This window comes from Saccoglossus kowalevskii, chromosome 14 (genome assembly GCF_978046115.1).
Source record: "Saccoglossus kowalevskii chromosome 14, keSacKowa6.1, whole genome shotgun sequence".
Taxonomy (NCBI): Eukaryota; Metazoa; Hemichordata; class Enteropneusta; family Harrimaniidae; genus Saccoglossus; species Saccoglossus kowalevskii.
Window position 1 is genome coordinate 34,718,432 of NC_140654.1, and position 22,613 is coordinate 34,741,044.

Here is a 22,613-nt window from a genome sequence, read left to right on the forward strand (position 1 = left end):
TGACATTTTACCAACTAAGCAAATAGAAGTTTGAAAAAAGAAATTACTATTAACTAAGAAATATCAATATTGAGCTTTTTCACAGAAAGCTGCTTAAATTAACTAAGAACCTACAAACTTTTTAAAACCAAAATAGAACAAGAAAACTACTTAACAATTATGAAAAACAGTGAACTTCGCAAATCCTTAACAAAATTTAGACTTGGCAACCACTGTCTGAAAATTGAAACAGGCCGGCATACAGGATTGGATTTTAAAGACAGAGTCTGCAATATGTGCGACAATGACCATGTTGAAGATGAACAACATTTTGTCACAAATTGTCCTCATTACAATGAAATAAGATTAAAACTTTACATTGTAGCTAATAAACGTATACCAAATTTTGACAAATTTAGTAATGAAAATAAATTCATATCATTACTAAGTAACGAGATAATGTCAATTCCTTTAGCGCAATATTTAAAAAACTGTTTTAATACAAGACAGCAGCACCTACATAAACTAAGCCAGTAACACATTCCTTGTATTCAAATTATTATCTTTTTTTTTTTTTTTTATGCCTTTTTGTTCCTTTACTTTTTATGTGGTTATTTTTCTTTTACTAATATCTGATTTGTAACCCTTTTCATCCCCTCCGGGGGATGTTGTGTGTTAATAAATAAATAAATAAATAAATAAATTTTGGGTACAGAGATAGACAACGTAATATTTTCTCCTTCTACGGTAGGTGTGGAAATAGCAACTGTTAAAATACACAGTAACAAAAACTTGTTTAAGAATATAGAGCATTAAATACTTATCATACTAGTTTTGACACTTGAAAAAAGACTATGCAATGTCATTATGTAAATTAATGTCATTATATTGTAATCTGTGATCTCACAGACAGGGCGGATGTTACCTGACAATTGACATTCACATATTTACCTACATTTCAATAAAACAATGTCAATTCCTAATAAAATTATTACAAGTGTTGAACATACCAACCTTACGTTCTGTTGACGGAGTTGGAGTTGTTGCAGCCGGCCGAGCAACGATCTTCGACTCAGTCGCCTCCATATTAAACTAGGCGTTTTTCATTTCACCATTTAGCTCAAATTCGGTGTCAATATTCACGGAATTCCTGGCGGCTTATCCAACGGAAGCAGTTTAAAATGTGCAGTCCAGCAATCTTGGGTCACGTTTGCCGAGTTTAGGCTAGATTTTGTAGAAATTTGACGATTACGGACGACAGTAGCGAATAGCGCCTGCTTGGGTATGCTGGATTAAAGAGTAGCACTACACCAAGCTAATCCATATTGTTACACGCTGCCACACCACAAATAAAATCCCCCTAAAACGACTACAGGTGTGGTTAAAAGCCGCGAATTATGAATGTAAAGTAGGAAAAACGTAGTCAAAAGTGGCACAGACTTGCGGAATTGCACATATCTATGTAAAAATTGCAGAATGTGTTTTATGTTTTTCTTTAAAGTAGTGCGGATTGATTTTGTTGGATAAGCCAGTGCTGCGGCGTAGGATTAATGATCGTATAAATATCGGATCAGTAGTGCGCGAAGCCTTGGGAAAACAACGGCTTAAACAAACAAAACTAGCCATTTTGCGGTCTTTCAACAATTTCAAGCAATCATTGAAAGCCGTTGATTCACAAGAACTGTAAAATTAGAATAGTTCTTTTTTTGTCGTGTTTAAATTGTGAGATTTTGTCCCAGGATTATCCAAATCGCAGCTGATGCGAGTTCACGTGGTACGCGAGACTTTGTAATTGATTGAGAACTGCATGAGATTTCCACCCAAGATGGCGACTGTGTGTTACGTTTTGCTGCTCTCTGCAATCACAAATTTCGTTACAGCAGAACAATACAAAGATGGTGATCCGGTAAGTTTCATTCAACGCATCATTTATATATTCTACATTTTGCTTGTAAAGTATGTTTTGAAATATAACATGGACGGGCCAAAGAAAATTCTGTTTATGTGGGTTTACACCCAGTTTAACCGTGTTTGACTAGCTAGTGACACGTTGGAACTGATGACCACAGATGTTACATACAGCCGCAAGCAATGTAAAAATGGGTTTATCGTTGAATTATAACAAAGAAAATAGTCGAATTGCTCTCCTAATATGCAACTTGCTAGAACGGTGGAGTATTGAATGGTATAACTATAGTTGATATCCAGTATAGCTACTATGACTGCCCTTTGATGTTTGTTTTGTTGCATTATTTGTAATTCAAACTCTAATATTCAACTTGTCTCGAGTGCATGGCTTCAGTTTGCCAGCTGAACATAGTAAATTAACTTAATGTGATTCCCTTAATGTCAAATTCACCCTAGGAGGTAGAGTACAGGCCTGTCTCGTATGGTGTTAATTCTTAATGAGTTGCTATGTCTGAGGTACTCCCAATACCGTTGTTCACTGTGTGCTACGTGTACCTGTACACATCTATTTTTTCTTTCCAATTTTCACGATTTCTCAAACCTCTCACACTCTTAACATTGGAAAACCAATTTCAGTTTAAACCAAGAGTTGTTAACTCAGAAAACAGTGGTATTTGGTGTTCTATGTAGTAGTCATGTATCAGCTACAGTCCCTAAGGCATCATCCAATGTACCTTTTGATACCTTGACAAGGAGTCATTGCTACAATTGTACTGTCCAAAGGTTTGGTCAGACCTTGTCTACAGAAACATAATGTAAAAAGTACATGGGACTGACAAAATTAGGGTTCATAATCTTGTATTTGTCCTGCGCAGAGCAACCAAACTGATTACTGATTTCAAAGATTTACCATATTCCGAATGCTTAAAGCAAATGAACTGCTCATCATTGCCTCAGGTATACAAATTGTTGCATGAGCAAGTAAAAGTCACTACACCATTTTCATAACTGACAATTGCAATTACTACTAATTCTCATTCTCATAATCTGGCAGAAATCAGTGAATAAATTGTGAGACAAACTGACAGAATTACTGTGACTGTACATTTGTACCATCATCTAATGCTATTTATATTTTGCTATTTTTTAGGGAAACAACTTTAACCTTTTTACCACCAGTTCCCTCTTTTCATCACAAATTCACAAATTCACAAAATAGTCCTGTTTAAAGTGCCTGTGTAATGCCCCACCCTCACGTTTCCCATTTTAGATCTGTCTCCCACGGAAATGGGCAGTTATTGATTTTTTTGCTGAAAATGATTACTCGTATCCAAGTAAATTTCGGATATTTCTCGTGTTGTAGCCACGCCCACCTATCCTGAAACGGTCGACTGTTTCCGGATTTCCGACTCTCGCCGAAAGTGCGCCACCAAATGCCAAAATGTGAGAGGAAGTCATACCCCTGAGCCGTAATAACACTGGTCATTCAGTATACTTTTAAACGATATACATTTTTCAGTCGGCGTTTTTTTTTTTTTCGTTTTTTTTTTGTCTATTTTCTTTTTTTGAGAGACAGTTTTTAGATGTTGTGTTGTGGGCAGTTGCAGTGAAACGTATAGTCATAGTGTAAGGATTCACACGTTTCTAATCGATCCGAAGGCGTGACATCAGTGGACGAAAGCCACTTAACCTCAGATTCCATTTTTTTGGAAAAACTGTCCTCGTTCAACTAGGTTTAAAGAGAAACGCCGACAACATAAACCTGGCGCAACACTTAGATTCCAGACTATGATCACCGAGGCGGATTTCAGAAGAGAGAGAGACGTCCGGCAAGTGTTTCAAATGAGTTGACTTTTTTGCGATCGTGATTATTGTTTTATAGAGACCATTTCGTCCCTGTTAAGTAAAAGGTAGCAATAATTTTGACAGTGACACGAAAACGAAACGGGAAATTATATAGCCCTTACACACTGCTAATTAAAGGTTTCTGAATTGTTTGGTGATTGGTGTTGAATGTCGAATTCACACCTCTGTTCTTTTTTTCCTTCATGCTTGCAGCTTGATCTGCGTAATAATTTATAAAATAAGAATCCGGGCTTGGTCAATGTGTTTCCACCAAATAAAGTTTTAATATGATGTTATAATTATGACAATCACGCCATGGATCACGCTAACTCGAATCCACTCTGAATTTATCTGTATGCGTGTCGATCACGATTATTTTGGTTATCCAATTAAACGCCGCTTTTAACGCACTTGCCTTCGTCGTGACCCGACGCGTTCACCTATTTCAACAAAATTTCAATTCATTTCCATGCGGCTGTCATTTATTTAGTAACTGTGATTTGTCGTTTTTTTTTTAATTATTTTATAGTGATCACTATAGTCTAATGTTTAGAATGTCAAAAAATGTTCTCTTTTATTTTAATTTTGGAAGTTTTACCCAGACGATCGATGAAATAAAACAGTGTAGTGACGTGCCTAGTAACCTGCTAAATAACGAGATAATTCCGACATCAAATTCTATTTTGTCCAGCGACTGTGTACAGATGTGTGCCGCTGACGATCACGGTGACCAGCTACACCAGAACGGACATATTTCGCATCTAACTCAACCCCATGCAACAAAAATTGATACTATGTGTTCATTATGGTCCATTTCTCTTCGACGAACAAGTACATAAGTGAAAATTTAGTCAAAGACTAGAAAACTGCTGAAGAAATTTGCCTTATTTACACGTATCTGCAATGCAAGCTGACATCACAAGGGGAATTTCTGTATGCAAATAAGAAGCTAATGAGGAGCCTCGTTTTAAAAAACACAAAAATAAAGTTGCCGTAGATTGAGTTTAAAATGCATTTTTTCACTTTAAAAAATAATTCATGCTTAGAAACAAAGAAATTAATAATATTTATGTATCAATGGATAACTTTAGGCGTGAAAATAGCAGCCATTTCATGGGCACTTTAAATAGCCACTTTTTTTGAGTAAAAACTAAAAATTGACTAAAATTTTGTCTGTAGGCTCCAAAATTAAGGTTCATTAAGTATTGAAGAATATAAGAAAAAAGTTCAGAAAGTCTGGTAGTGAAGAGGCTAAAGTGTTCTATTATGATATTGTAGTTCTATCATGATATTGACTTTGCTATACACTGCATTATTTAATCTCCGGCTAGCACCACATTTGATGTACAATATGTGGTTAATTTATTAGAGAGATTTTGTTTAAGATTGTGATATTTATCCTTCAAACCCAAATTGAACTTGCATATATAATATAACATTATATAGCATTTTGTTATTACTGGTACTGGTATCATTCATTTATTTTAGTCGAGTACATGTATGTACATTAACTACCGTACTTCCCCGAGTACAAGCTCAGGGGCCTGAACATGTAAAATTTGAAAAATTAGGGGGTTGGCTTATACTCTAGGACCACCTCAGAAAAGATAATTTGGAGGGGTTTAAAATTGTAACCATCTTCCCAACCACGAAAAATTATCCAAATTACATTTTTCATTCACATATTACGTCTTTTTGATTTCCACAACACTTTTTACAATGAAGAAACAAACATGTTCATAAAAATACAAACATTTTATTACAATACGATTTACATACCATCTGAATTTATGGTGCAAAAATGGGTGAGGTCTGTGGGAAAACAGTCAAAGGCAAGATCATTATCATTATCTTCATTGTGGAATGTTTTCGATCGTACGCAAACTCTCGATACAAAGAAATTTCCGCCATGGTGTTTTGCATCATTACTTGACCTGAACAACTTCGTTTGATCTAACAGGTCACATCTTTCGTTAACCAATCAAAATGCTATGTCGAACAGACGAAGTTTTCCGATTATTGACGAAGTAATTTTTTCAACACAATGCGAAAGTGAATTACCGGGATGTTAAAACGTGATCTGATTTCGACAAAAAACGGTGATTTTTCCCTTAAAGCCGTTGATTCGCAATTTTCGAAAGGTAAACTGAGGGTGGGGAAAGTATTTAAACTTTTCACGGTCGTCACTCATGTTGAAGAATAGTTTGCTTGATCATATCTCATTCACGAAAGTCTCAATGGACACTGTTATTTGGAAAATTAAAACTCTCTCTCTCTCTCTCTCTCTCTCTCTCTCTATCTCTCTCTCTCTCTCTCTATCTCTCTCTTTCCCTCCATCTCTCCCTCCATCTCTCTCTCCATCTCTCTCTCTCCATCTCTCTCTCCATCTCTCTCTCCATCTCTCTCTTCATCTCTCTCTTCATCTCTCTCTTCATCTCTCTCTTCATCTCTCTCTTCATCTCTCTCTTCATCTCTCTCTTCATCTCTCTCTCTCTCTCTCTCTCTCTCTCATCTCTCTCTCTCTCTCCATCTCTCTCTTCATCTCTCTCTCTCTCTCTCTATCTCATCTCTCTCTCATCTGTCATTTTGGTAATATTTACCTGCTGCTAGGGTGCCATTCGTATGACCATGAGCATTTGACTCCCTAGGTAAATATGGATGATCTGTTCGTTTTGACAACATTACAAATACAATAAATGTCAACTGGTTAAACTTTGTGCATAAATGGCAAATTTGTCCAGGGTCAACACCCTCTCTCTAAACACAATAGTTGTAATTTGGCATACCACCTTAGCACAGGGTAAGAGATAAAAAAACATGTTTTTATTTAATTTTTGTCATAAACACTGTTAGTTGAACTACAGATGCAATTATTAGATTTTAACTGTAATGGTTTACCAATCAACTAGATTTGTTTTTTATTCTGTTGACCACTAAAAATCATATTTTAGTTCATGTTAGATGTAACTAGTAACTGGTACTATGTTTTACCTACGAAGTTAGTACAACTTCACAAGTCATAATTGAACAAGCCGGTAGGCTGGTTGGCGATCCGCTCCGCTCAAAAACAAGCAACATGTTTTTTGGCTGTTTCCATGGTGACATAAACCTGAAGCTGACATCGGTTTATAACTAATACGAAGTTCGCAAACACCATTCAGTCTTTAGAAGTCACTTAGTTTAGTACTAGGACCACAGTTACTCTCTCCTAGTAGAGTGACTGTGCTAGGACGTATTCTGCTGTTACATTTATTATTTCCAACCGTTTTGCGATAGCATTTTTTAGAATGAAGCGTTTCCCGGAAATGCTGGAAAGCGAAATAATGAAATAACGAAATGGTAAATATTTACCTAAATTGCAGTGTGTTGACCTTCATAACAATATACTTCATAATGCAAAACACTAGTCACAGTGAGTAATTTAAATATACGACTCCTAATCGAAAAATATGACCACAGTCCAGAACTTCAGACGGATATTAAGCAACCTAAGAGCATATCAGAAGCATTTACTCTAAAATATAAAAAAAGAACTGCAGTCAAAAGTCAAGAATGCCAGCAAATAAAGGACTCTGTCCCACAATCCTTTGTGCGCGTTATTACGGACACGCGCAAAAAACTGTACCACGCTTGTCAAATCTGGGTCAAATATACAGTACGCTACTATCTTGCCACAGATTGTTTAGTAGTGGAGTGTTCGGTGACCATTGAATTAGCCCGTGATTCATATTTTATGTGTATTAATTTATTCATCAATTTTCGTGACTGACAGTACTGCCCAAATTTTAGTCAAAAAACGCAACTGGTGAAACAGAAGAGCATTGCCAGGCGATGGACGCAGGGCTCTTTGGCAACGACCGCATAGAGGTCAAAATACGTGTTCTATTTTTACGCGTTAAATTTGGCTCTTCCCTTTCGCCCCCTCCGGAATGTTCTACTTTTGCAGCCTAATAGCAGGTTTTTCGAAAAACGTCTAAAAAACACAAGAATTAGTAGAAATGTTCCTGTTTTGGGCGGATTATTGATAGAGAATAATGTCTTTATTACAAAAATGCTGAAAAACCGCGAGTTGTTGCCTTAGTTATTTTTTTATTGGCGAAAAACTGCGAACTCGGCAAATTTGGTTGCACAACTTCCCTTTATCATATACACCCAGCGACACCGATGCCAGCTGACTGTGTACAAAACTGGTAGGAGGTAATACATTTGGGGCGAAAGTATTCAAAAATCAGTTTTTGACTCCCATGTGCGAAGCACAAAATGGGAGTCTTTGCAGTTAGTGTGTCTGTATGTGTGTATGTGTGTATGTGTGTATGTGTGTATGTCTGTATGTGTGTATGTGTGTGTGTATGTGTGTCCGACTGTTCCACTGCTATCTCAAGAACCATACATCGGTTTTTGATGAAACTTGGTGCATAGATGCTCTGGGCCAATGCGCAGATTTGATTAGGTTTTGGTAAAAATCCATGCTCGTTAATTACCTAATTTGCATGATAATTAGCTAATTTTTAGCTGTTCTATGACTGTTCCACTGATATCTAAAGAACCACTCATTGGATTTTGATGAAACTTGGTACATAGATGCTCTGAACATATGCGCAGATTTGATTAATTTTTGGTAAAAATTCGTGCATATTAATTACCTAATTTGCATGATAATTAGCTAATTTTTAGCTGTTCTATGACTGTTCCACTGATATCTAAACAACCACTCATTGGATTTTGATGAAACTTGGTACATAGATGCTCTGAACTAATGCTAGGTTTTGATTAGTTTTTGGTAATAATCCGTGGATACTAATTACCTAATTTGCATAATGATTAGTCAATTTTCGGTTTTTCCACTGATATCTCAAGTACTAATCATCACATTTCAATGAAACTTGGTACATAGATGTCATACGACACTGCACAGACCTGATAGTTTTTATGGTAATATCAGTACATATTAATTACCTAATTTGCATAATTAATTAATTTTCAGCATTTGATATAAGTAGTTAGCATTACATTTCAATGAAACTTGGTACTTACATACTCAAGGACTATGCAGAGATTGATTGTTTTCGATAAATATTTGTGGATATTAATCACCTAATTTGCATAATTAATTTTCAGCTTTTCTACTGATATCTAAAGTACTAATCATCATATTTCAATGAATCTAGAATTATGCAGACCCAATTAGTTTCCGGTAAATATTTGTGCATATTAATCACCTAATTTGCATAATTAACCAACTTTCACACTGATATCTCAGGTACTATACATCACATATCAATGAATGTACATGGATGCTGTAGGACAATAGACAGACCTGAATAATTGTGGGTTAAAATCTGTACATATTAATTACCTAATTTGCATAATTAACCAATTTTAAGCTTTCACACTGATATCTAAAGTACCGTAAAAACTCCAAAATTTCGACTGGTTTTAAATAATTTGTGTTAGAAATGTGACGTGTTTTTAGAGTCAAAATTAAGGTGCATTTTCGGACGGTCGAATTTTTCAGAATAGAAATCAGCAAAAAAAAATGGGGATGATAGACAGTGTGCTTCATTAGTTTTTAAAAAATGCAATGTCCGTCAATTGACGTAAACTTCCTCATGTTTCACGGTAAAAGCAAAGGTCGTGGCCGAGTTGTAACTCAAAATCTAAACAAAGTCATCAATCAGTGAGTATTATGACAAGCAAAACAAAACATCAAGACGCGGAGAAGAGGTCAGCACAAAACTAATAGGTCAAAAGACAAAGCTGTCTCGCACTACCTAGGAAAACTTGCGAATGTTCGAAGTACAGGTACCCATTGGACAAAAGATACATGGAAGTTTAGCAAACGATCTCCCCGACCCAGTGCAATGTATCCGGTTAGAATCAAAGCTCACGTGTCCCTTATTTGAGCACCGTACCGGTGATTTGAGGGACCAAATTCTGCCGTAAATTCGCCCTTGGATTAAAAAATATAATGGGATTTAAGAAAATAAAATGGGACTTTTAAGGTGTATTTTGGCGTCATTTTTCGGACATTTCAATCAATCCTGCCGGCTAAAATAGAGTCTAAGTTTTACCGTAGTCATTGACGTCTGTCTATTCAAGAGTACACGTGTATGATTTTTATCGTGACTAGCGTGAGCGGGTAAGCTTCCTTTCGAGAATGAGCTGTTATCACTGTGAACAATGTTAAATTATTCTTCAGATGACCAGTTTATTTTTTAAAAACAACTAATTTTTTTATTTAAAAAAAATCATGCCGTTTTCGCATCATCCAGCTTTTTGATTGGTTAATTAGCGATTTGACCTATTTGACCTAAGAGAACATGGCGGATATCCTACAGCATCAAACGTTTATACGAGACCGGAATCATTCGCTTACGATGAAACTAAGTTGACTTTTATTTGTATTTCATAACCATTCAACAAATTTATTTTGTGTACATTATTATAATCACTACTGAGTACAGTAATAATCAACAATTCAGAAACGCAGCATGCCGAGATTTTTGTGTTCGTTTTTATTTGAAACTTCGTTTATTTAGAATATATTTTCGTTACCAATAAAATAAAAATCTCTCAGTCAATCAGAAACCCGGATTCATGCCTTTGAGGAAGGTCCCGTTTGAACGCTCACATCGGTTTTTTTTTCGTTTGGGGGAAAACTAAAACTGGTCGCAATTTTCGAATAAGAATGAGTCGGCAATTTTTAGTGGAGTCGAAAATTTGGAGGTAAATAAAACACCGAAACCCGGCAAATAAATAGGCGGTCAAATTTTTAGAGGGGTCGAAATTTTGGAGTTTTCACGGTGCTAATTATTCCATTTCAATGAAACTTAGTACAAAGATGCTCTAGGACAATGTACAAACCTAATTAGTTTGGGGTAAAAATCTGTTCATATTAATTCCCTAATAAGCATAATAATTCATAATTTTTTGGTTCTAATCACATTTCAATTAAACTTGGAGACATAGATTTTCTGTTACATTGCGCAGACCTCATTAGTTTTACACTCAAATCTGGTCATATTAATTTTCTGATTTGCATAATTAGTTTTCAGCTAAGTAATTTCGAATTATATTTAATGTGTCTCCAATACTCTCAGCACATGGGAGTTCTTTCTAAGCTTTCTTTGATTGGATGTTGCAATGGCAGTGGTGGGCCAGGATTTTTTTCCAATTAGTGACGGCACGACCTACCTGTGAAGTATGAACAAAACCAGCCGAGCCGTTGCTGGTGAAAAGTTACCCCAACTTTGGGGTCAAATTTCTCGGTAATGAAAACAGATATCAAAAATTCAAATGGTAACTTTGTGCCCACACTCAAGCTGAGTAGAATGAGCTATGTTTGAAGTATTTTATCCCAAATTTGTAGGAGGAGATACATTTGGCGCGAAGCTATCCAAAAATCAGTTTTTTGGCTGTTGCTATGGCAACGGTGGGCCAAAAAAATTTTCCAGATTTTTCCTTATAACTAGGGTTAAGGTGTGACCTACCTGCCAAGTTTGAACGAAATCGGCCAAGCCAAAAAAATCACAGAAGAAATAATACGTGAACACTGGAACACTGGAAATGTACACACACAGACACACACACACACACACACAAAACGACAAAAGTGATTATAAGGGCAATCCTAGCCAGTGTTCTCCCCAGAAAAATGTATCAGAGTGGCGGCTAATTTGCATATAATTTACATATCATTAGCATTTGTCTGAAGATAAAGAAAACAATAATGACAGGCTTGCATGGATGAAAATGTGTCTTTATTTTTTAACAAATTTATGTAGAAGATTAAATGAATCTGCTGCTGTGTGATTTCTATGTAATGTTGATTCTTCGGACTTTCATGGAAGCCCAGTGATCTGCAGCTTTTGAGAACGCCGTGATTTTCTTTGCTTCCCACTTCTATTAAATGACATGGCCTTCTTGTGCATCTCCGAGTGTGCGTGTTTATCGATAGCATATTTCGTAATAGTTATACATGGCATAGAATTCCATACCAAAGAACTATTTCTGGATGTTTTTAAGTTGAATTTTCCACATATGTGTCACAGCATTCCTAAAAGATAAGAAATAGGAGCGAATCAATACTTGTATTTAAAAAATATCGTCACGATCAACACAAAAATAAACAAATTGCCGCCATTTTGAAAAGTCGCTAAACTTAAAAATTGCCACGATAAACTTTACCCAACTATTTCAAAACACAATACTAGTATTAGTTACTTTGATAAATCGTAGCCAACAATTTTTGAACTTCCAGAAAGAAGGTCGTTTCCAAAAAAATGTTTCGACGATCGGCAAAAAATGAAGCCATACAAAAATTTACTAAACTAGGTCAAAACTCGCTTCCAAGTAAAACGCTACAAATAAATACTTTTTTTACCTTTGCCATCGGATGTTTCTCTCAGCCACGTATATTTTGTTGTCCATTGTGCATCAAATCTAGAGTTTATTTTTTTGCACTTTTCGTTGTAACATCATCTTGGACACGTTTAGTACCACTGCCGACAGGGGTACCGGTGACCGCGTTGCTGGTGGGTTTATCGCTCGCAACCAGGGGCCCAGCAGGGCGTTCTACGCGGAACCACAACGTAATATTTCTGCTGTTTGACATCGTTGCTTCTTCCAGCCAAATATGCTACTGAGAAAATACTCGCTATTACCCCAATTAAATAGGGCGAAAGTGTTTATTGTCGAAGTACGAAGCTGTATTAGTCCATTGTCTTTGCGTAATCACTGACATGTTTCCATTCACACCTGATTTGGCTCACAGTACCGGACGCTGATGACGCTGACTAACAGATTCGCACGTGTATTAACAAGCTAAAAGAAAGAGTAACAGGAAATGCCACAGAGTAGCGGGCAATCTCTCAGAGTAGCGGCATAAATAATGGAGTAGCGGCCCCGCTACGCTAAAACGCTTTGGGGAGAACACTGCTAGCGGAACGGATCGCCAATAGTTGACTAGATTGGCAGGTGACAAGTTTTGTCAGAAAAAACACCAGAAGTTTTTCAGGCAGTCCTTTGCTGATTTCAGTTAATTTGTATTGACTTTACTTATGATGGGTCACTGATGCACCTACTTTTATTTAACGATTTTACAAAATGATAGATGGTGCCAACGTTTTCGAAGTACCATAGCTCATTTAAATATATTAATGACAGTTCAGCAACTTCATGGTGAATGCAACACGGAAGAGATTTACTGTTGTGGTAGTGTGATCTTATGACTTAGATTTTGATGGGAAAATGGCATGAATCAAGAAATTAGTTGTTTTCGAAAAATAAACTGAGCATTGAAAAATAATAAACATCGTACTCTTAATACATTGTAGGCGTCAATGACTACATAAAATCTATATTAGACTCTAATTTAGCCATCAGGAAAGATTGAAGTATTCAAAAAATGTCATCCAAATTAGAGATTATATGATAAACTTGGTACATATATATTGAACACATTCAGCCTTTTTTACACGTCAGTTTGTTTTTCCGATCGAGTTAAGAATGGCCGACTGCTGGCCATTTTGTTTTGAAGAATGCGGTTCTGGATATATATATCTGACATGCATGGACTGATCAGGTTTATTAAACTAAATACATATATTGGATATATGTACATGTGGTTGTTTTAACGATTCAATTCAAGATTACAGTTCCCTAGATTGTTCCTGTTGTCCTCTAGCTTTCCTTACAGAAAATTCTATTAAATCTGGACCAGATAAAGGTTTTTTTCTTACATCTGATTCAATTTAAAAAAATATATATTACATTGTAAATGTATTGTATTCACTATGTTCAAAAAAAATTTGTATTCTTCTTTTAGTTCGCAACTTTTTATGCAAAACATAGAATGGATAACATTATTGTTGATTTAAAAAAAAACGTGTTGTAAACATGACATGACATGACTTCCATTAATGTATGCATCACCTTACATCTCTGATTCCTATGTCTGGGAGATCACAACACATGTACCAGTGATGATTTCAATAAAACATTAACTTCAATCTTTTTATTCACGACTTAAAATACACCTACTACCGTAAAATCTGTATTAGAAGCCACATCTCTAATAGAAGTCACACCCATTCCTTTTGAACAATTGAGAACCAAAAATTCATCATTTCTCATATGTGTAGGTGCTCTAATAGAAGCAGTATCCCCTCTGTTGCATTGTACCATTTCAGTAGAACTTGCGGCTTCTAATACAGATTTTACAGTACTGGCATTTCCTCAGTCAAAGTGGGTAGAATTAGAAAGTATCCCACTGACAGCTTGAATGACTTCGTCACCAGGTTGTTCTATTGCTACCATATGCATGTATGGATGCCATGAGTGAACCGATGCATGATTGATTGATAGATGCTTGACCCTGTGTCATTACAAGCTTGCCTGTTCAACGAATCTTTAAATTGCATAATTAGGAATTACTGAATTACTGATTGCAATTCAATTATTCTAACAACGAACTTGCATTGTATATTTTTGGGAGAAAACAAGAGTACTTAATTTTTTGAAAGTCATCTTGGCCATAACTCACAGCATTATTTTCTTGGCAGAATTGGTACTTTCTACAAAGCTCCATTGGACCGCCACTATCATTGAATGTTTGAAATTCTTGGTAAAACTTGCCCTTCTAATTTGTGTCCTAGAAATTCGCACTCTCGAAAACACATTTTTACTACTCTGCAACTTTTTTACTGTATCAATTTGTGTTTGTGGCAACAAATGATGATAGAACTGCTAACAGGAAAATATAGAACATGCAGTTAGTAAATGCAAAGGTCAATAACCATGTGTCTCATCCTCAAAGACCCTTGGATTTATTTTGCACATGTACAATTTTCTGTGATACATGTACTCCCAGATGTAGCTTGACTCTTGTTTTCATATCTTATAATCCATCTTGGGTATCAGCTGTTTCTTTTTTTGTTGGTCATATTATATTAAATAAAAGCACTGCACAACAATCCTCACCAGATGTTACTTTGAGATAATCCTGCATCCATCAATCTGGATTAAATTCTTCACTGGTGGAATATATAAAATATCTCTAGACAAATATGTGTTTGGGGTCAGAGACATTAAACATTACACAACATGGGTGAGGTCAGAGACATAAAATATTTCACGATATGTGTGGGGTAAGAGACATAAAATATTACACGATATGTGTGGGGTCAGTGACATTAAATATTACACGATATGTGTGGGGTCAGACACATTAAATTTTACACAATATGTGTGGGGTCAGAGACATAAAATATTACACGATATGTGTGGGGTCAGAGACATAAAATATTACACGATATGTGTGAGGTCAGTGACATTAAATATTACACGATATGTGTGGGGTCAGACACATTAAATATTACACGATATGTGTTGGGTCAGAGACATTAAACATTACACAATATGTGTGGGTCAGACACATTAAATATTACACGATATGTGTGGGGTCAGAGACATTAAACATTACACAATATGTGTGGGTCAGACACATTAAATATTACACGATATGTGTGGGGTCAGAGACATTAAATATTAGGCTATATGTGTGGGGTCAGAGACATTAAATATTGCACAATATGTATGGGGTTAGAGACATAAAATATTACACAATATGTGTGGGGTCAGAGACATTAAACATTACACAATATGTGTGGGTCAGACACATTAAATATTACACGATATGTGTGGGGTCAGACACATTAAATATTACACTATATGTGTGGGGTCAGAGACATTAAATATTACACAATATGTGTGGGGTCAGAGACATAAAATATTACACAATATGTGTGGGGTCAGAGACATTAAATATTACACAATATATGTGGGGTCAGAGACATTAAATATTACACTATATGTGTGGGGTCAGAGACATTAAATATTACACAATATGTGTGGGGTCAGAGACATTAAATATTACACAATATGTGTGGGGTCAGAGACATAAAATATTACGCTATATGTGTGGGGTCAGAGACATTAAATATTACACAATATGTGTGGGGTCAGAGACATAAAATATTACACAATATGTGTGGGGTCAGAGACATAAAATATTACACAATATGTGTGGGGTCAGAGACATTAAACATTACACGATATGTGTGGGGTCAGAGACATTAAACATTACACGATATGTGTGGGGTCAGACACATTAAATTTTACACAATATGTGTGGGGTCAGAGACATTAAATATTACACTATATGTGTGGGGTCAGAGACATTTAATATTACACTATATGTGTGGGGTCAGAGACATTAAATATTACACTATATGTGTGGGGTCAGAGACATTAAATATTACACAATATGTGTGGGGTCAGAGACATTAAATATTACACTATATGTGTGGGGTCAGAGACATTAAATATTACACATTATGTGTGGGGTCAGAGACATAAAATATTACACTATATGTGTGGGGTCAGAGACATTAAATATTACACAATATGTGTGGGGTCAGAGACATTAAATATTACACTATATGTGTGGGGTCAGAGACATTAAATATTACACAATATGTGTGGGGTCAGAGACATTAAATATTACACAATATGTGTGGGGTCAGAGACATTAAATATTACACAATATGTGTGGGGTCAGAGACATTAAATATTACACAATATGTGTGGGGTCAGAGACATTAAATATTACACAATATGTGTGGGGTCAGAGACATTAAATATTACACAATATGTGTGGGGTCAGAGACATTAAATATTACACTATATGTGTGGGGTCAGAGACATTAAATATTACACAATATGTGTGGGGTCAGAGACATTAAATATTACACAATATGTGTGGGGTCAGAGACATTAAATATTACACAATATGTGTGGGGTCAGAGACATTAAATATTACACAATATGTGTGGGGTCAGAGACATTAAATATTACACAATATGTGTGGGGTCAGAGACATTAAATATTACACTATATGTGTGGGGTCAGAGACATTAAATATTACACAATATGTGTGGGGTCAGAGACATTAAATATTACACAATATGTGTGGGGTCAGAGACATTAAATATTACACAATATGTGTGGGGTCAGAGACATTAAATATTACACTATATGTGTGGGGTCAGAGACATTAAATATTACACAATATGTGTGGGGTCAGAGACATTAAATATTACACAATATGTGTGGGGTCAGAGACATTAAATATTACACTATATGTGTGGGGTCAGAGACATTAAATATTACACAATATGTGTGGGGTCAGAGACATTAAATATTACACAATATGTGTGGGGTCAGAGACATTAAATATTTAAGCAATAACCCCCGCCGAAGGCGGGTATACCACGAGATATTGCACAATTCACGACATATATGCACGAGCCGCAGGCGAGTGCATATATGGAGTGAATTGTGCAATATCAAGTGGTATACCCAACTTCGGCGGGGGTTATTGCTATTATATTATACCAGTATATTGACAATTCGATAAAACTTGTAAAAAAAGAGTTTACTTTCATCTACTAAAAGATCATGATTATGGCCCTTGAACATGAATATTTATAAGAATAGTATGTAGTTGTACGCTGAATGCATACAAAAATTACATGCGCAACACAGTTCAAATTGAATACAAACTAATTTTTATTCCACATGAAAATGAAACATATCCACATTGAATAGAGCAGCGTAAACACACAAATTAGCATAACAAAGGATGACCTTTCTGACCTTTTACTGACGCGCAACGCGATTTGAAATACAGGGTCGTGTACAGTTTGGGTCATTTAAACAACGGATTTTCCACGTTTTCATTCCGGTTTTTGTACAATTTGGACTGTAATTTGCCCATTGAAAGTACAGTTGTGAAATAAACCGGTTTTGTGACTCAACATACTACTTGTAACTGTGGATATTTGACGTTCAGCGGTACTTGGTTCGACCAAAATTTGAGACGCGGCGGGACGCGGTGTATCATGTACGGCGACCGGCACAGCGACCTCAGTTCCAACATCTGACCTGGATACCTTTGGTATAACCAAAGTTTTGTGACAGTATGACTGACAAGTTTTGTCATTGTTCTGGGGTAAGTTTGATGGTGTAAGATCGGATTTTCGCATCGTTTTTGTGACACGTACATGATATGCCTTGTCTCAACTCCGGCCGAAAGACTTTGCACGCCGTCGCTCTAATACAGTGGTTGGTGAACACTCGTCACAAATCTGTAGCTTTCGAAATTATCTTCATCATCTCCTGTAACTTATTTACCCATAGTGGAGAATTACAATACCATATATCGTCGTCGAATCCTGCGTTGTCCCGTGTTTTTTGAAACAGATGGCAATTACCCGGGTGCACTGCAATTTTGTCAGCTGCCGCTACCGGACACCGGTTGTTATTGGTGGCATACATTTTTGCCTGTAACTCATAGTTTTTTTGCATTTTTATGTCATTGAATTCCTCAATTATATCTTGTGCTTAAAGATCATGTTTTCTTTGTTGGAAGTTCGCAATCCATCTCAAAGTAACAACATTGAGAACATAGCATTCTGGCGTTCGTGTAGGCACCTCACGGTGTTGAGGGACGGTGGTTTAGGTTTGTGTGGCGAACGACAATCACCCAACGACCGACGCTCACAACTTGGATCCCACCATTAACAAAAAGCAATATTATAGTTATATAACTTTTCAGATGTTTTTAATTCAGTATTTTTTTTAATATTCTTCCAAAATTCAACCACTATATTTCCCTAAAAATCAAATAATACCGGTTTTATGTATTTCCGTATTAAACCTGTAGTCAATTCATGTTCCAGGGCCACTTGGTTTAGCCGTGCATTATCAACCAATATACCATGGATTGCATATGCAAATTTTGTGTTTGGACCAATCAAATCAATGGATTAACACCATCAATATACTGGTATAATATAATACACAATATGTGTGGGGTCAGAGACATTAAATATTACACAATATGTGTGGGGTCAGAGACATTAAATATTACACAATATGTGTGGGGTCAGAGACATTAAATATTACACAATATGTGTGGGGTCAGAAACATTAAATATTACATGATATGTGTGGGGTAAGAGACATTAAATATTACACATTATGTGTGGGGTCAGAGACATAAAATATTGCATGATATGTGTGGGGTTAGAGACATTAAATATTGCAGGCCATATTACAAGGCTGCAAGACCTGTACTGTACATGTACAAATGTATGTTAAAACTAATTATGTGTATTTGTTTCTTCATAGGTTCCATTGTATGTCAACAAAGTGGGTCCTTATTTCAACCCACATGAAACCTACCATTACTACCAGTTACCAGTGTGTAGACCAGAAAAGGTATGTTGGCTCGCATAAAACCTACCATTATTATTTACCGTTAAAGTAAATTGGTCAACATAAAGCTCACCTTATCTACCAGATACCAGTAGATAGAACAATGAAACTTAAATTAAGAACAATTTGGTTCATAAGAAGCTTGTTATTTTGGAGTATTTCCATTTAATGGATGCTTTCATCAATTAAAAATAGATACATTACTTGCATGTATTTAAAAAAATGTATTTGTCATCGCCATATTTTTCAGAATGCCAAAACAGTAATATTCCCCACTTAGTTGCAGATTGCTTTGTTATACACGTCTCTAGATGGTTACATGATTAGAACTGGTCAGTTCAAACCACTTTTACAAGGATGCGCTGTTCAACTAAATACAAGTGTTATGGCCCCCCACACCAGAGTCCTGACATTTCATTTTGTGTCAGTACATACACTTTGTTTGGATAGCTTTAATTATATATGATTTATACGATTGAATTAAATAAATTGTATGGCAATCATATTGATCTTTTTTTTATATTCAACATGTTTGATTCCCCCACTATTACCATAGTTTGACATCCCTGTTGAGGTTGGTTTTGATCCAACTTTATCAAATCATATAACGATCTCCAGGCATGCATAGTAAACCAGTCAGCAACTTGGCTAACAATCATGCTGTTTTGGTGTTCACAACAATATATGGGAGAAAGTAATATAAATGTTTAACACTATAGACTGTTATTGAGATACCACTAGTATTGAAGTTAATGCTATACCGTTATCATACACATAAAGATGTATAATATTTGTTTGTAGGTAGAACATCGTAGTCTGACCCTTGGTGAAATTCTAGATGGTGATCGTATGGCTGTATCTATGTATGATATTAAATTCAAAGGCAAGTCAAATTAGTTACTGCATATAATGTCTGTCTTTGTTTATCACTACATGTATAAGTGAGTATGAATATATACACTCATAGTAGGGAAGCACATATGATATTGTTTAATGCTATGCTGTTGTTTGCATAGCACTGTGGATTGAGACATACCCCCTCTATCACTGGTTTGTTTCAAAACTGTTTCTTGTCAAATCTAGACCTTTTAACTTGGTTGATAACAATAACATATTGCCAGCTGATGCCATTGTATACCTTTTATATTTGTAGAGAGTTTCAACTGATGATGAGTGTGATCAATCACTCATTATATATGCTCTGAAGGGAGAGATAATATTAGACCCTTTCTGGTGCAGTTCAAAGCGTGGACTTATGTTTTGGCTTCTATTCTGTTCATTTCCTCAACTGGTATTATTCAAAATTTTTGAAGATGAGACATATTTTTACTGTCCAGCTATATGCAAATGAAAACTATATCATAGACTTAAATTGGCTTACTTTTTTTAGAGGATGTCACGGACGGTAAGCTTTGCACAGTTGAATTAAAAGAAGAGGACATTGAACAGCTTAGAGAAGCAATTGAGGATCTTTATTACTTTGAGTTTATTTTAGGTAAGTTACTGAGATATACAGTAAAACAGAGACAGATAAAAAGAAATATACTACTATGTAGGTAGTCAATGAATGAACGAATGGTAATGTACAGCGGTAGTTTGTTTATTAATAAATTACAAAAATAATTACTTTGTTGAAAGTTTGTATGAGCAGAAATTATTGCTGTTACAATCATGTTAATTGAAGAGCATTGCGTTATTATGACTTAATTTTTAGAATTGTTTCCACCTAAATTTAAGCTAATATTTTTAGTCCCCGTTCAGATGCAGTCCAAAAACGGGGACTTATGGTTTGACCTCTGTGCATCCAGGTGTCTGTTCGTGTGCATGCATGCGTCCGGACCTATATATTAGACATGCATCATACATAATATTATACATATGCACATCAATTTGTTTCACGATCTGATTCACAATGGCTGAATGGCGGCCATTTTTGTGCTGAAAAATCATCAAAATCAAGCATTTATGATGGATTTTATGGAAACTTGGACATTATGGGACCTTGATGCATGTCATTTTGTTTTTCAGATCGGATTTAAAATGGGCAACTGGCAGCAATTTCGTTTTAAGGAATGCAGTTCTAGTGCCATATCTCAGACATGCTTGGACTGATTATGTTCAAATTTTATATACCGTACTCGACCGCGTTAGCGCCCATGCCCGGGCAAGCGCCCATCCCTCACTTTTGCACAATTTTTATATTTGGGGTCACATTCGGCAAAGCACCCACCCCTTCAAAATGCAACTAATTTAAAACTTGGTCTTGCGTAACGGATCTTGGTAATCGTTTTTATATGATACAGCGTGGATATCAATCGCTGTGAACATGTTGTGAATGCGTAGAACACAGTAACCGTGCGTATACTACGCTTCGACAATGACCTGTTAATACAAGTAAAATGCGATAAATATTTCATGTCATATTCAGTTTACCTCTCAAAAATGGCTAGTTACTAGTTTTTTAGAAAAACCATGTCGTTTATTCGCTGAAATCAATTCCAACAGATCGTACTTCGACATCGATTATTCACTTCCGCATTGCGTTACCGGAAAGTCTTCGGGAAATTCACTACGTTCAATTACCCACCATAGACTCCGGTCAGTCAAAATGACTATTTTGAACTGTAGGCATTAATCAGCGATTCTGCCGGTGACGGAGAGATAGAATCCAGGTCAGGGGAAGCCCCATGACCTCAAGATTCTTTTACCCCTTACGTTACGAACCCACGTGACCGAGGCCTCCTGGCAGTGCCACAGGTAGCCGTCCTTCACTCTTAATTTCTCTCCACCTCGAGTGGAGATGAAATCTAGCGAGCTCTGCTGGATCGCCTGCTTTTTTTCCTGTCCGGATTTATAGCTTGGGTTGTTGGCGCTGCTCGGCATCCGACATGGTAGCTGGTAGGATAAGTTTTCCTTGTCTTTTTTTACCCTCGTGTCGTTTTCCCCTTTGTGTGTAGTATTTTTCACAGCAAAGAAATCAAAATCCGGCGCCACTACGTAGTCACATGTTGATTTCATGGCGGCACCTTTTACAACTGTAATTCGTCTCCCTCATGCATGTCGTCTTTCATTTTTAATGTAGTTAGCAATATATCGATGTAATGACAGCTCCAAGGCTCACTGCCTTTTTCTTCCGGTCTCCTCGTCTTTCGAGCCGACCGTACAGTGGTTTATTCAGAATTTACCAGCATAGAACCCGCATCCGAGATACTTTGTCGTGGCTACGTGTGGGTTTCGGGTTTTTTTGCGTGAAAGCGTGTTTTTTTTCACTGGAGTTCTGAGGCCTGAGATTTTCTTTCAGAGCCATCAAAATCGCTGACCGCGTCACAGCAAGGTCGCGCGTCCAGTAATCGATTAAAGTGAGTTGCGTGTTTTGCATGAGTGGAAAGTCCTCACGCTCGGCTACCGGTACTTCATGTACCAGGACGTCGAGTAAGAGGCCTGACGGTGGAGGTACCGATATTTTCTCGGTCTCCCCCGCTGATCGGAGGGCATCCTCAGTCTGTTTTTTCAGGCGGTGTGATTACCCGATTTTACCGGCT

The 22,613-nt window shown here is 36.4% G+C and overlaps 2 protein-coding genes across 2 annotated transcripts in view; one reads left to right on the plus strand and one right to left on the minus strand.

Annotated features, from left to right (window-relative positions):
* LOC102803172 (uncharacterized) overlaps positions 1-1,065 on the minus strand; it is a 39,046-nt gene extending 37,981 nt beyond the window's left edge. The window contains exon 1 of the mRNA XM_085507605.1: positions 994-1,065. Within this exon, the coding sequence (XP_085363731.1) occupies positions 994-1,065 (72 nt within the window). The remainder of the gene's footprint in view (positions 1-993) is intronic.
* Positions 1,066-1,659: 594 nt separating this feature from the next.
* Positions 1,660-22,613, plus strand: part of LOC102805880 (transmembrane 9 superfamily member 1-like) — a 70,145-nt gene continuing 49,191 nt past the window's right edge. Inside the window, exons 1-4 of the mRNA XM_085508175.1 lie at positions 1,660-1,885; positions 18,985-19,074; positions 19,873-19,954; positions 20,462-20,566. Coding sequence (XP_085364301.1) covers positions 1,787-1,885; positions 18,985-19,074; positions 19,873-19,954; positions 20,462-20,566 — 376 coding nt within the window. The 5' untranslated portion in view covers positions 1,660-1,786. The remainder of the gene's footprint in view (positions 1,886-18,984; positions 19,075-19,872; positions 19,955-20,461; positions 20,567-22,613) is intronic.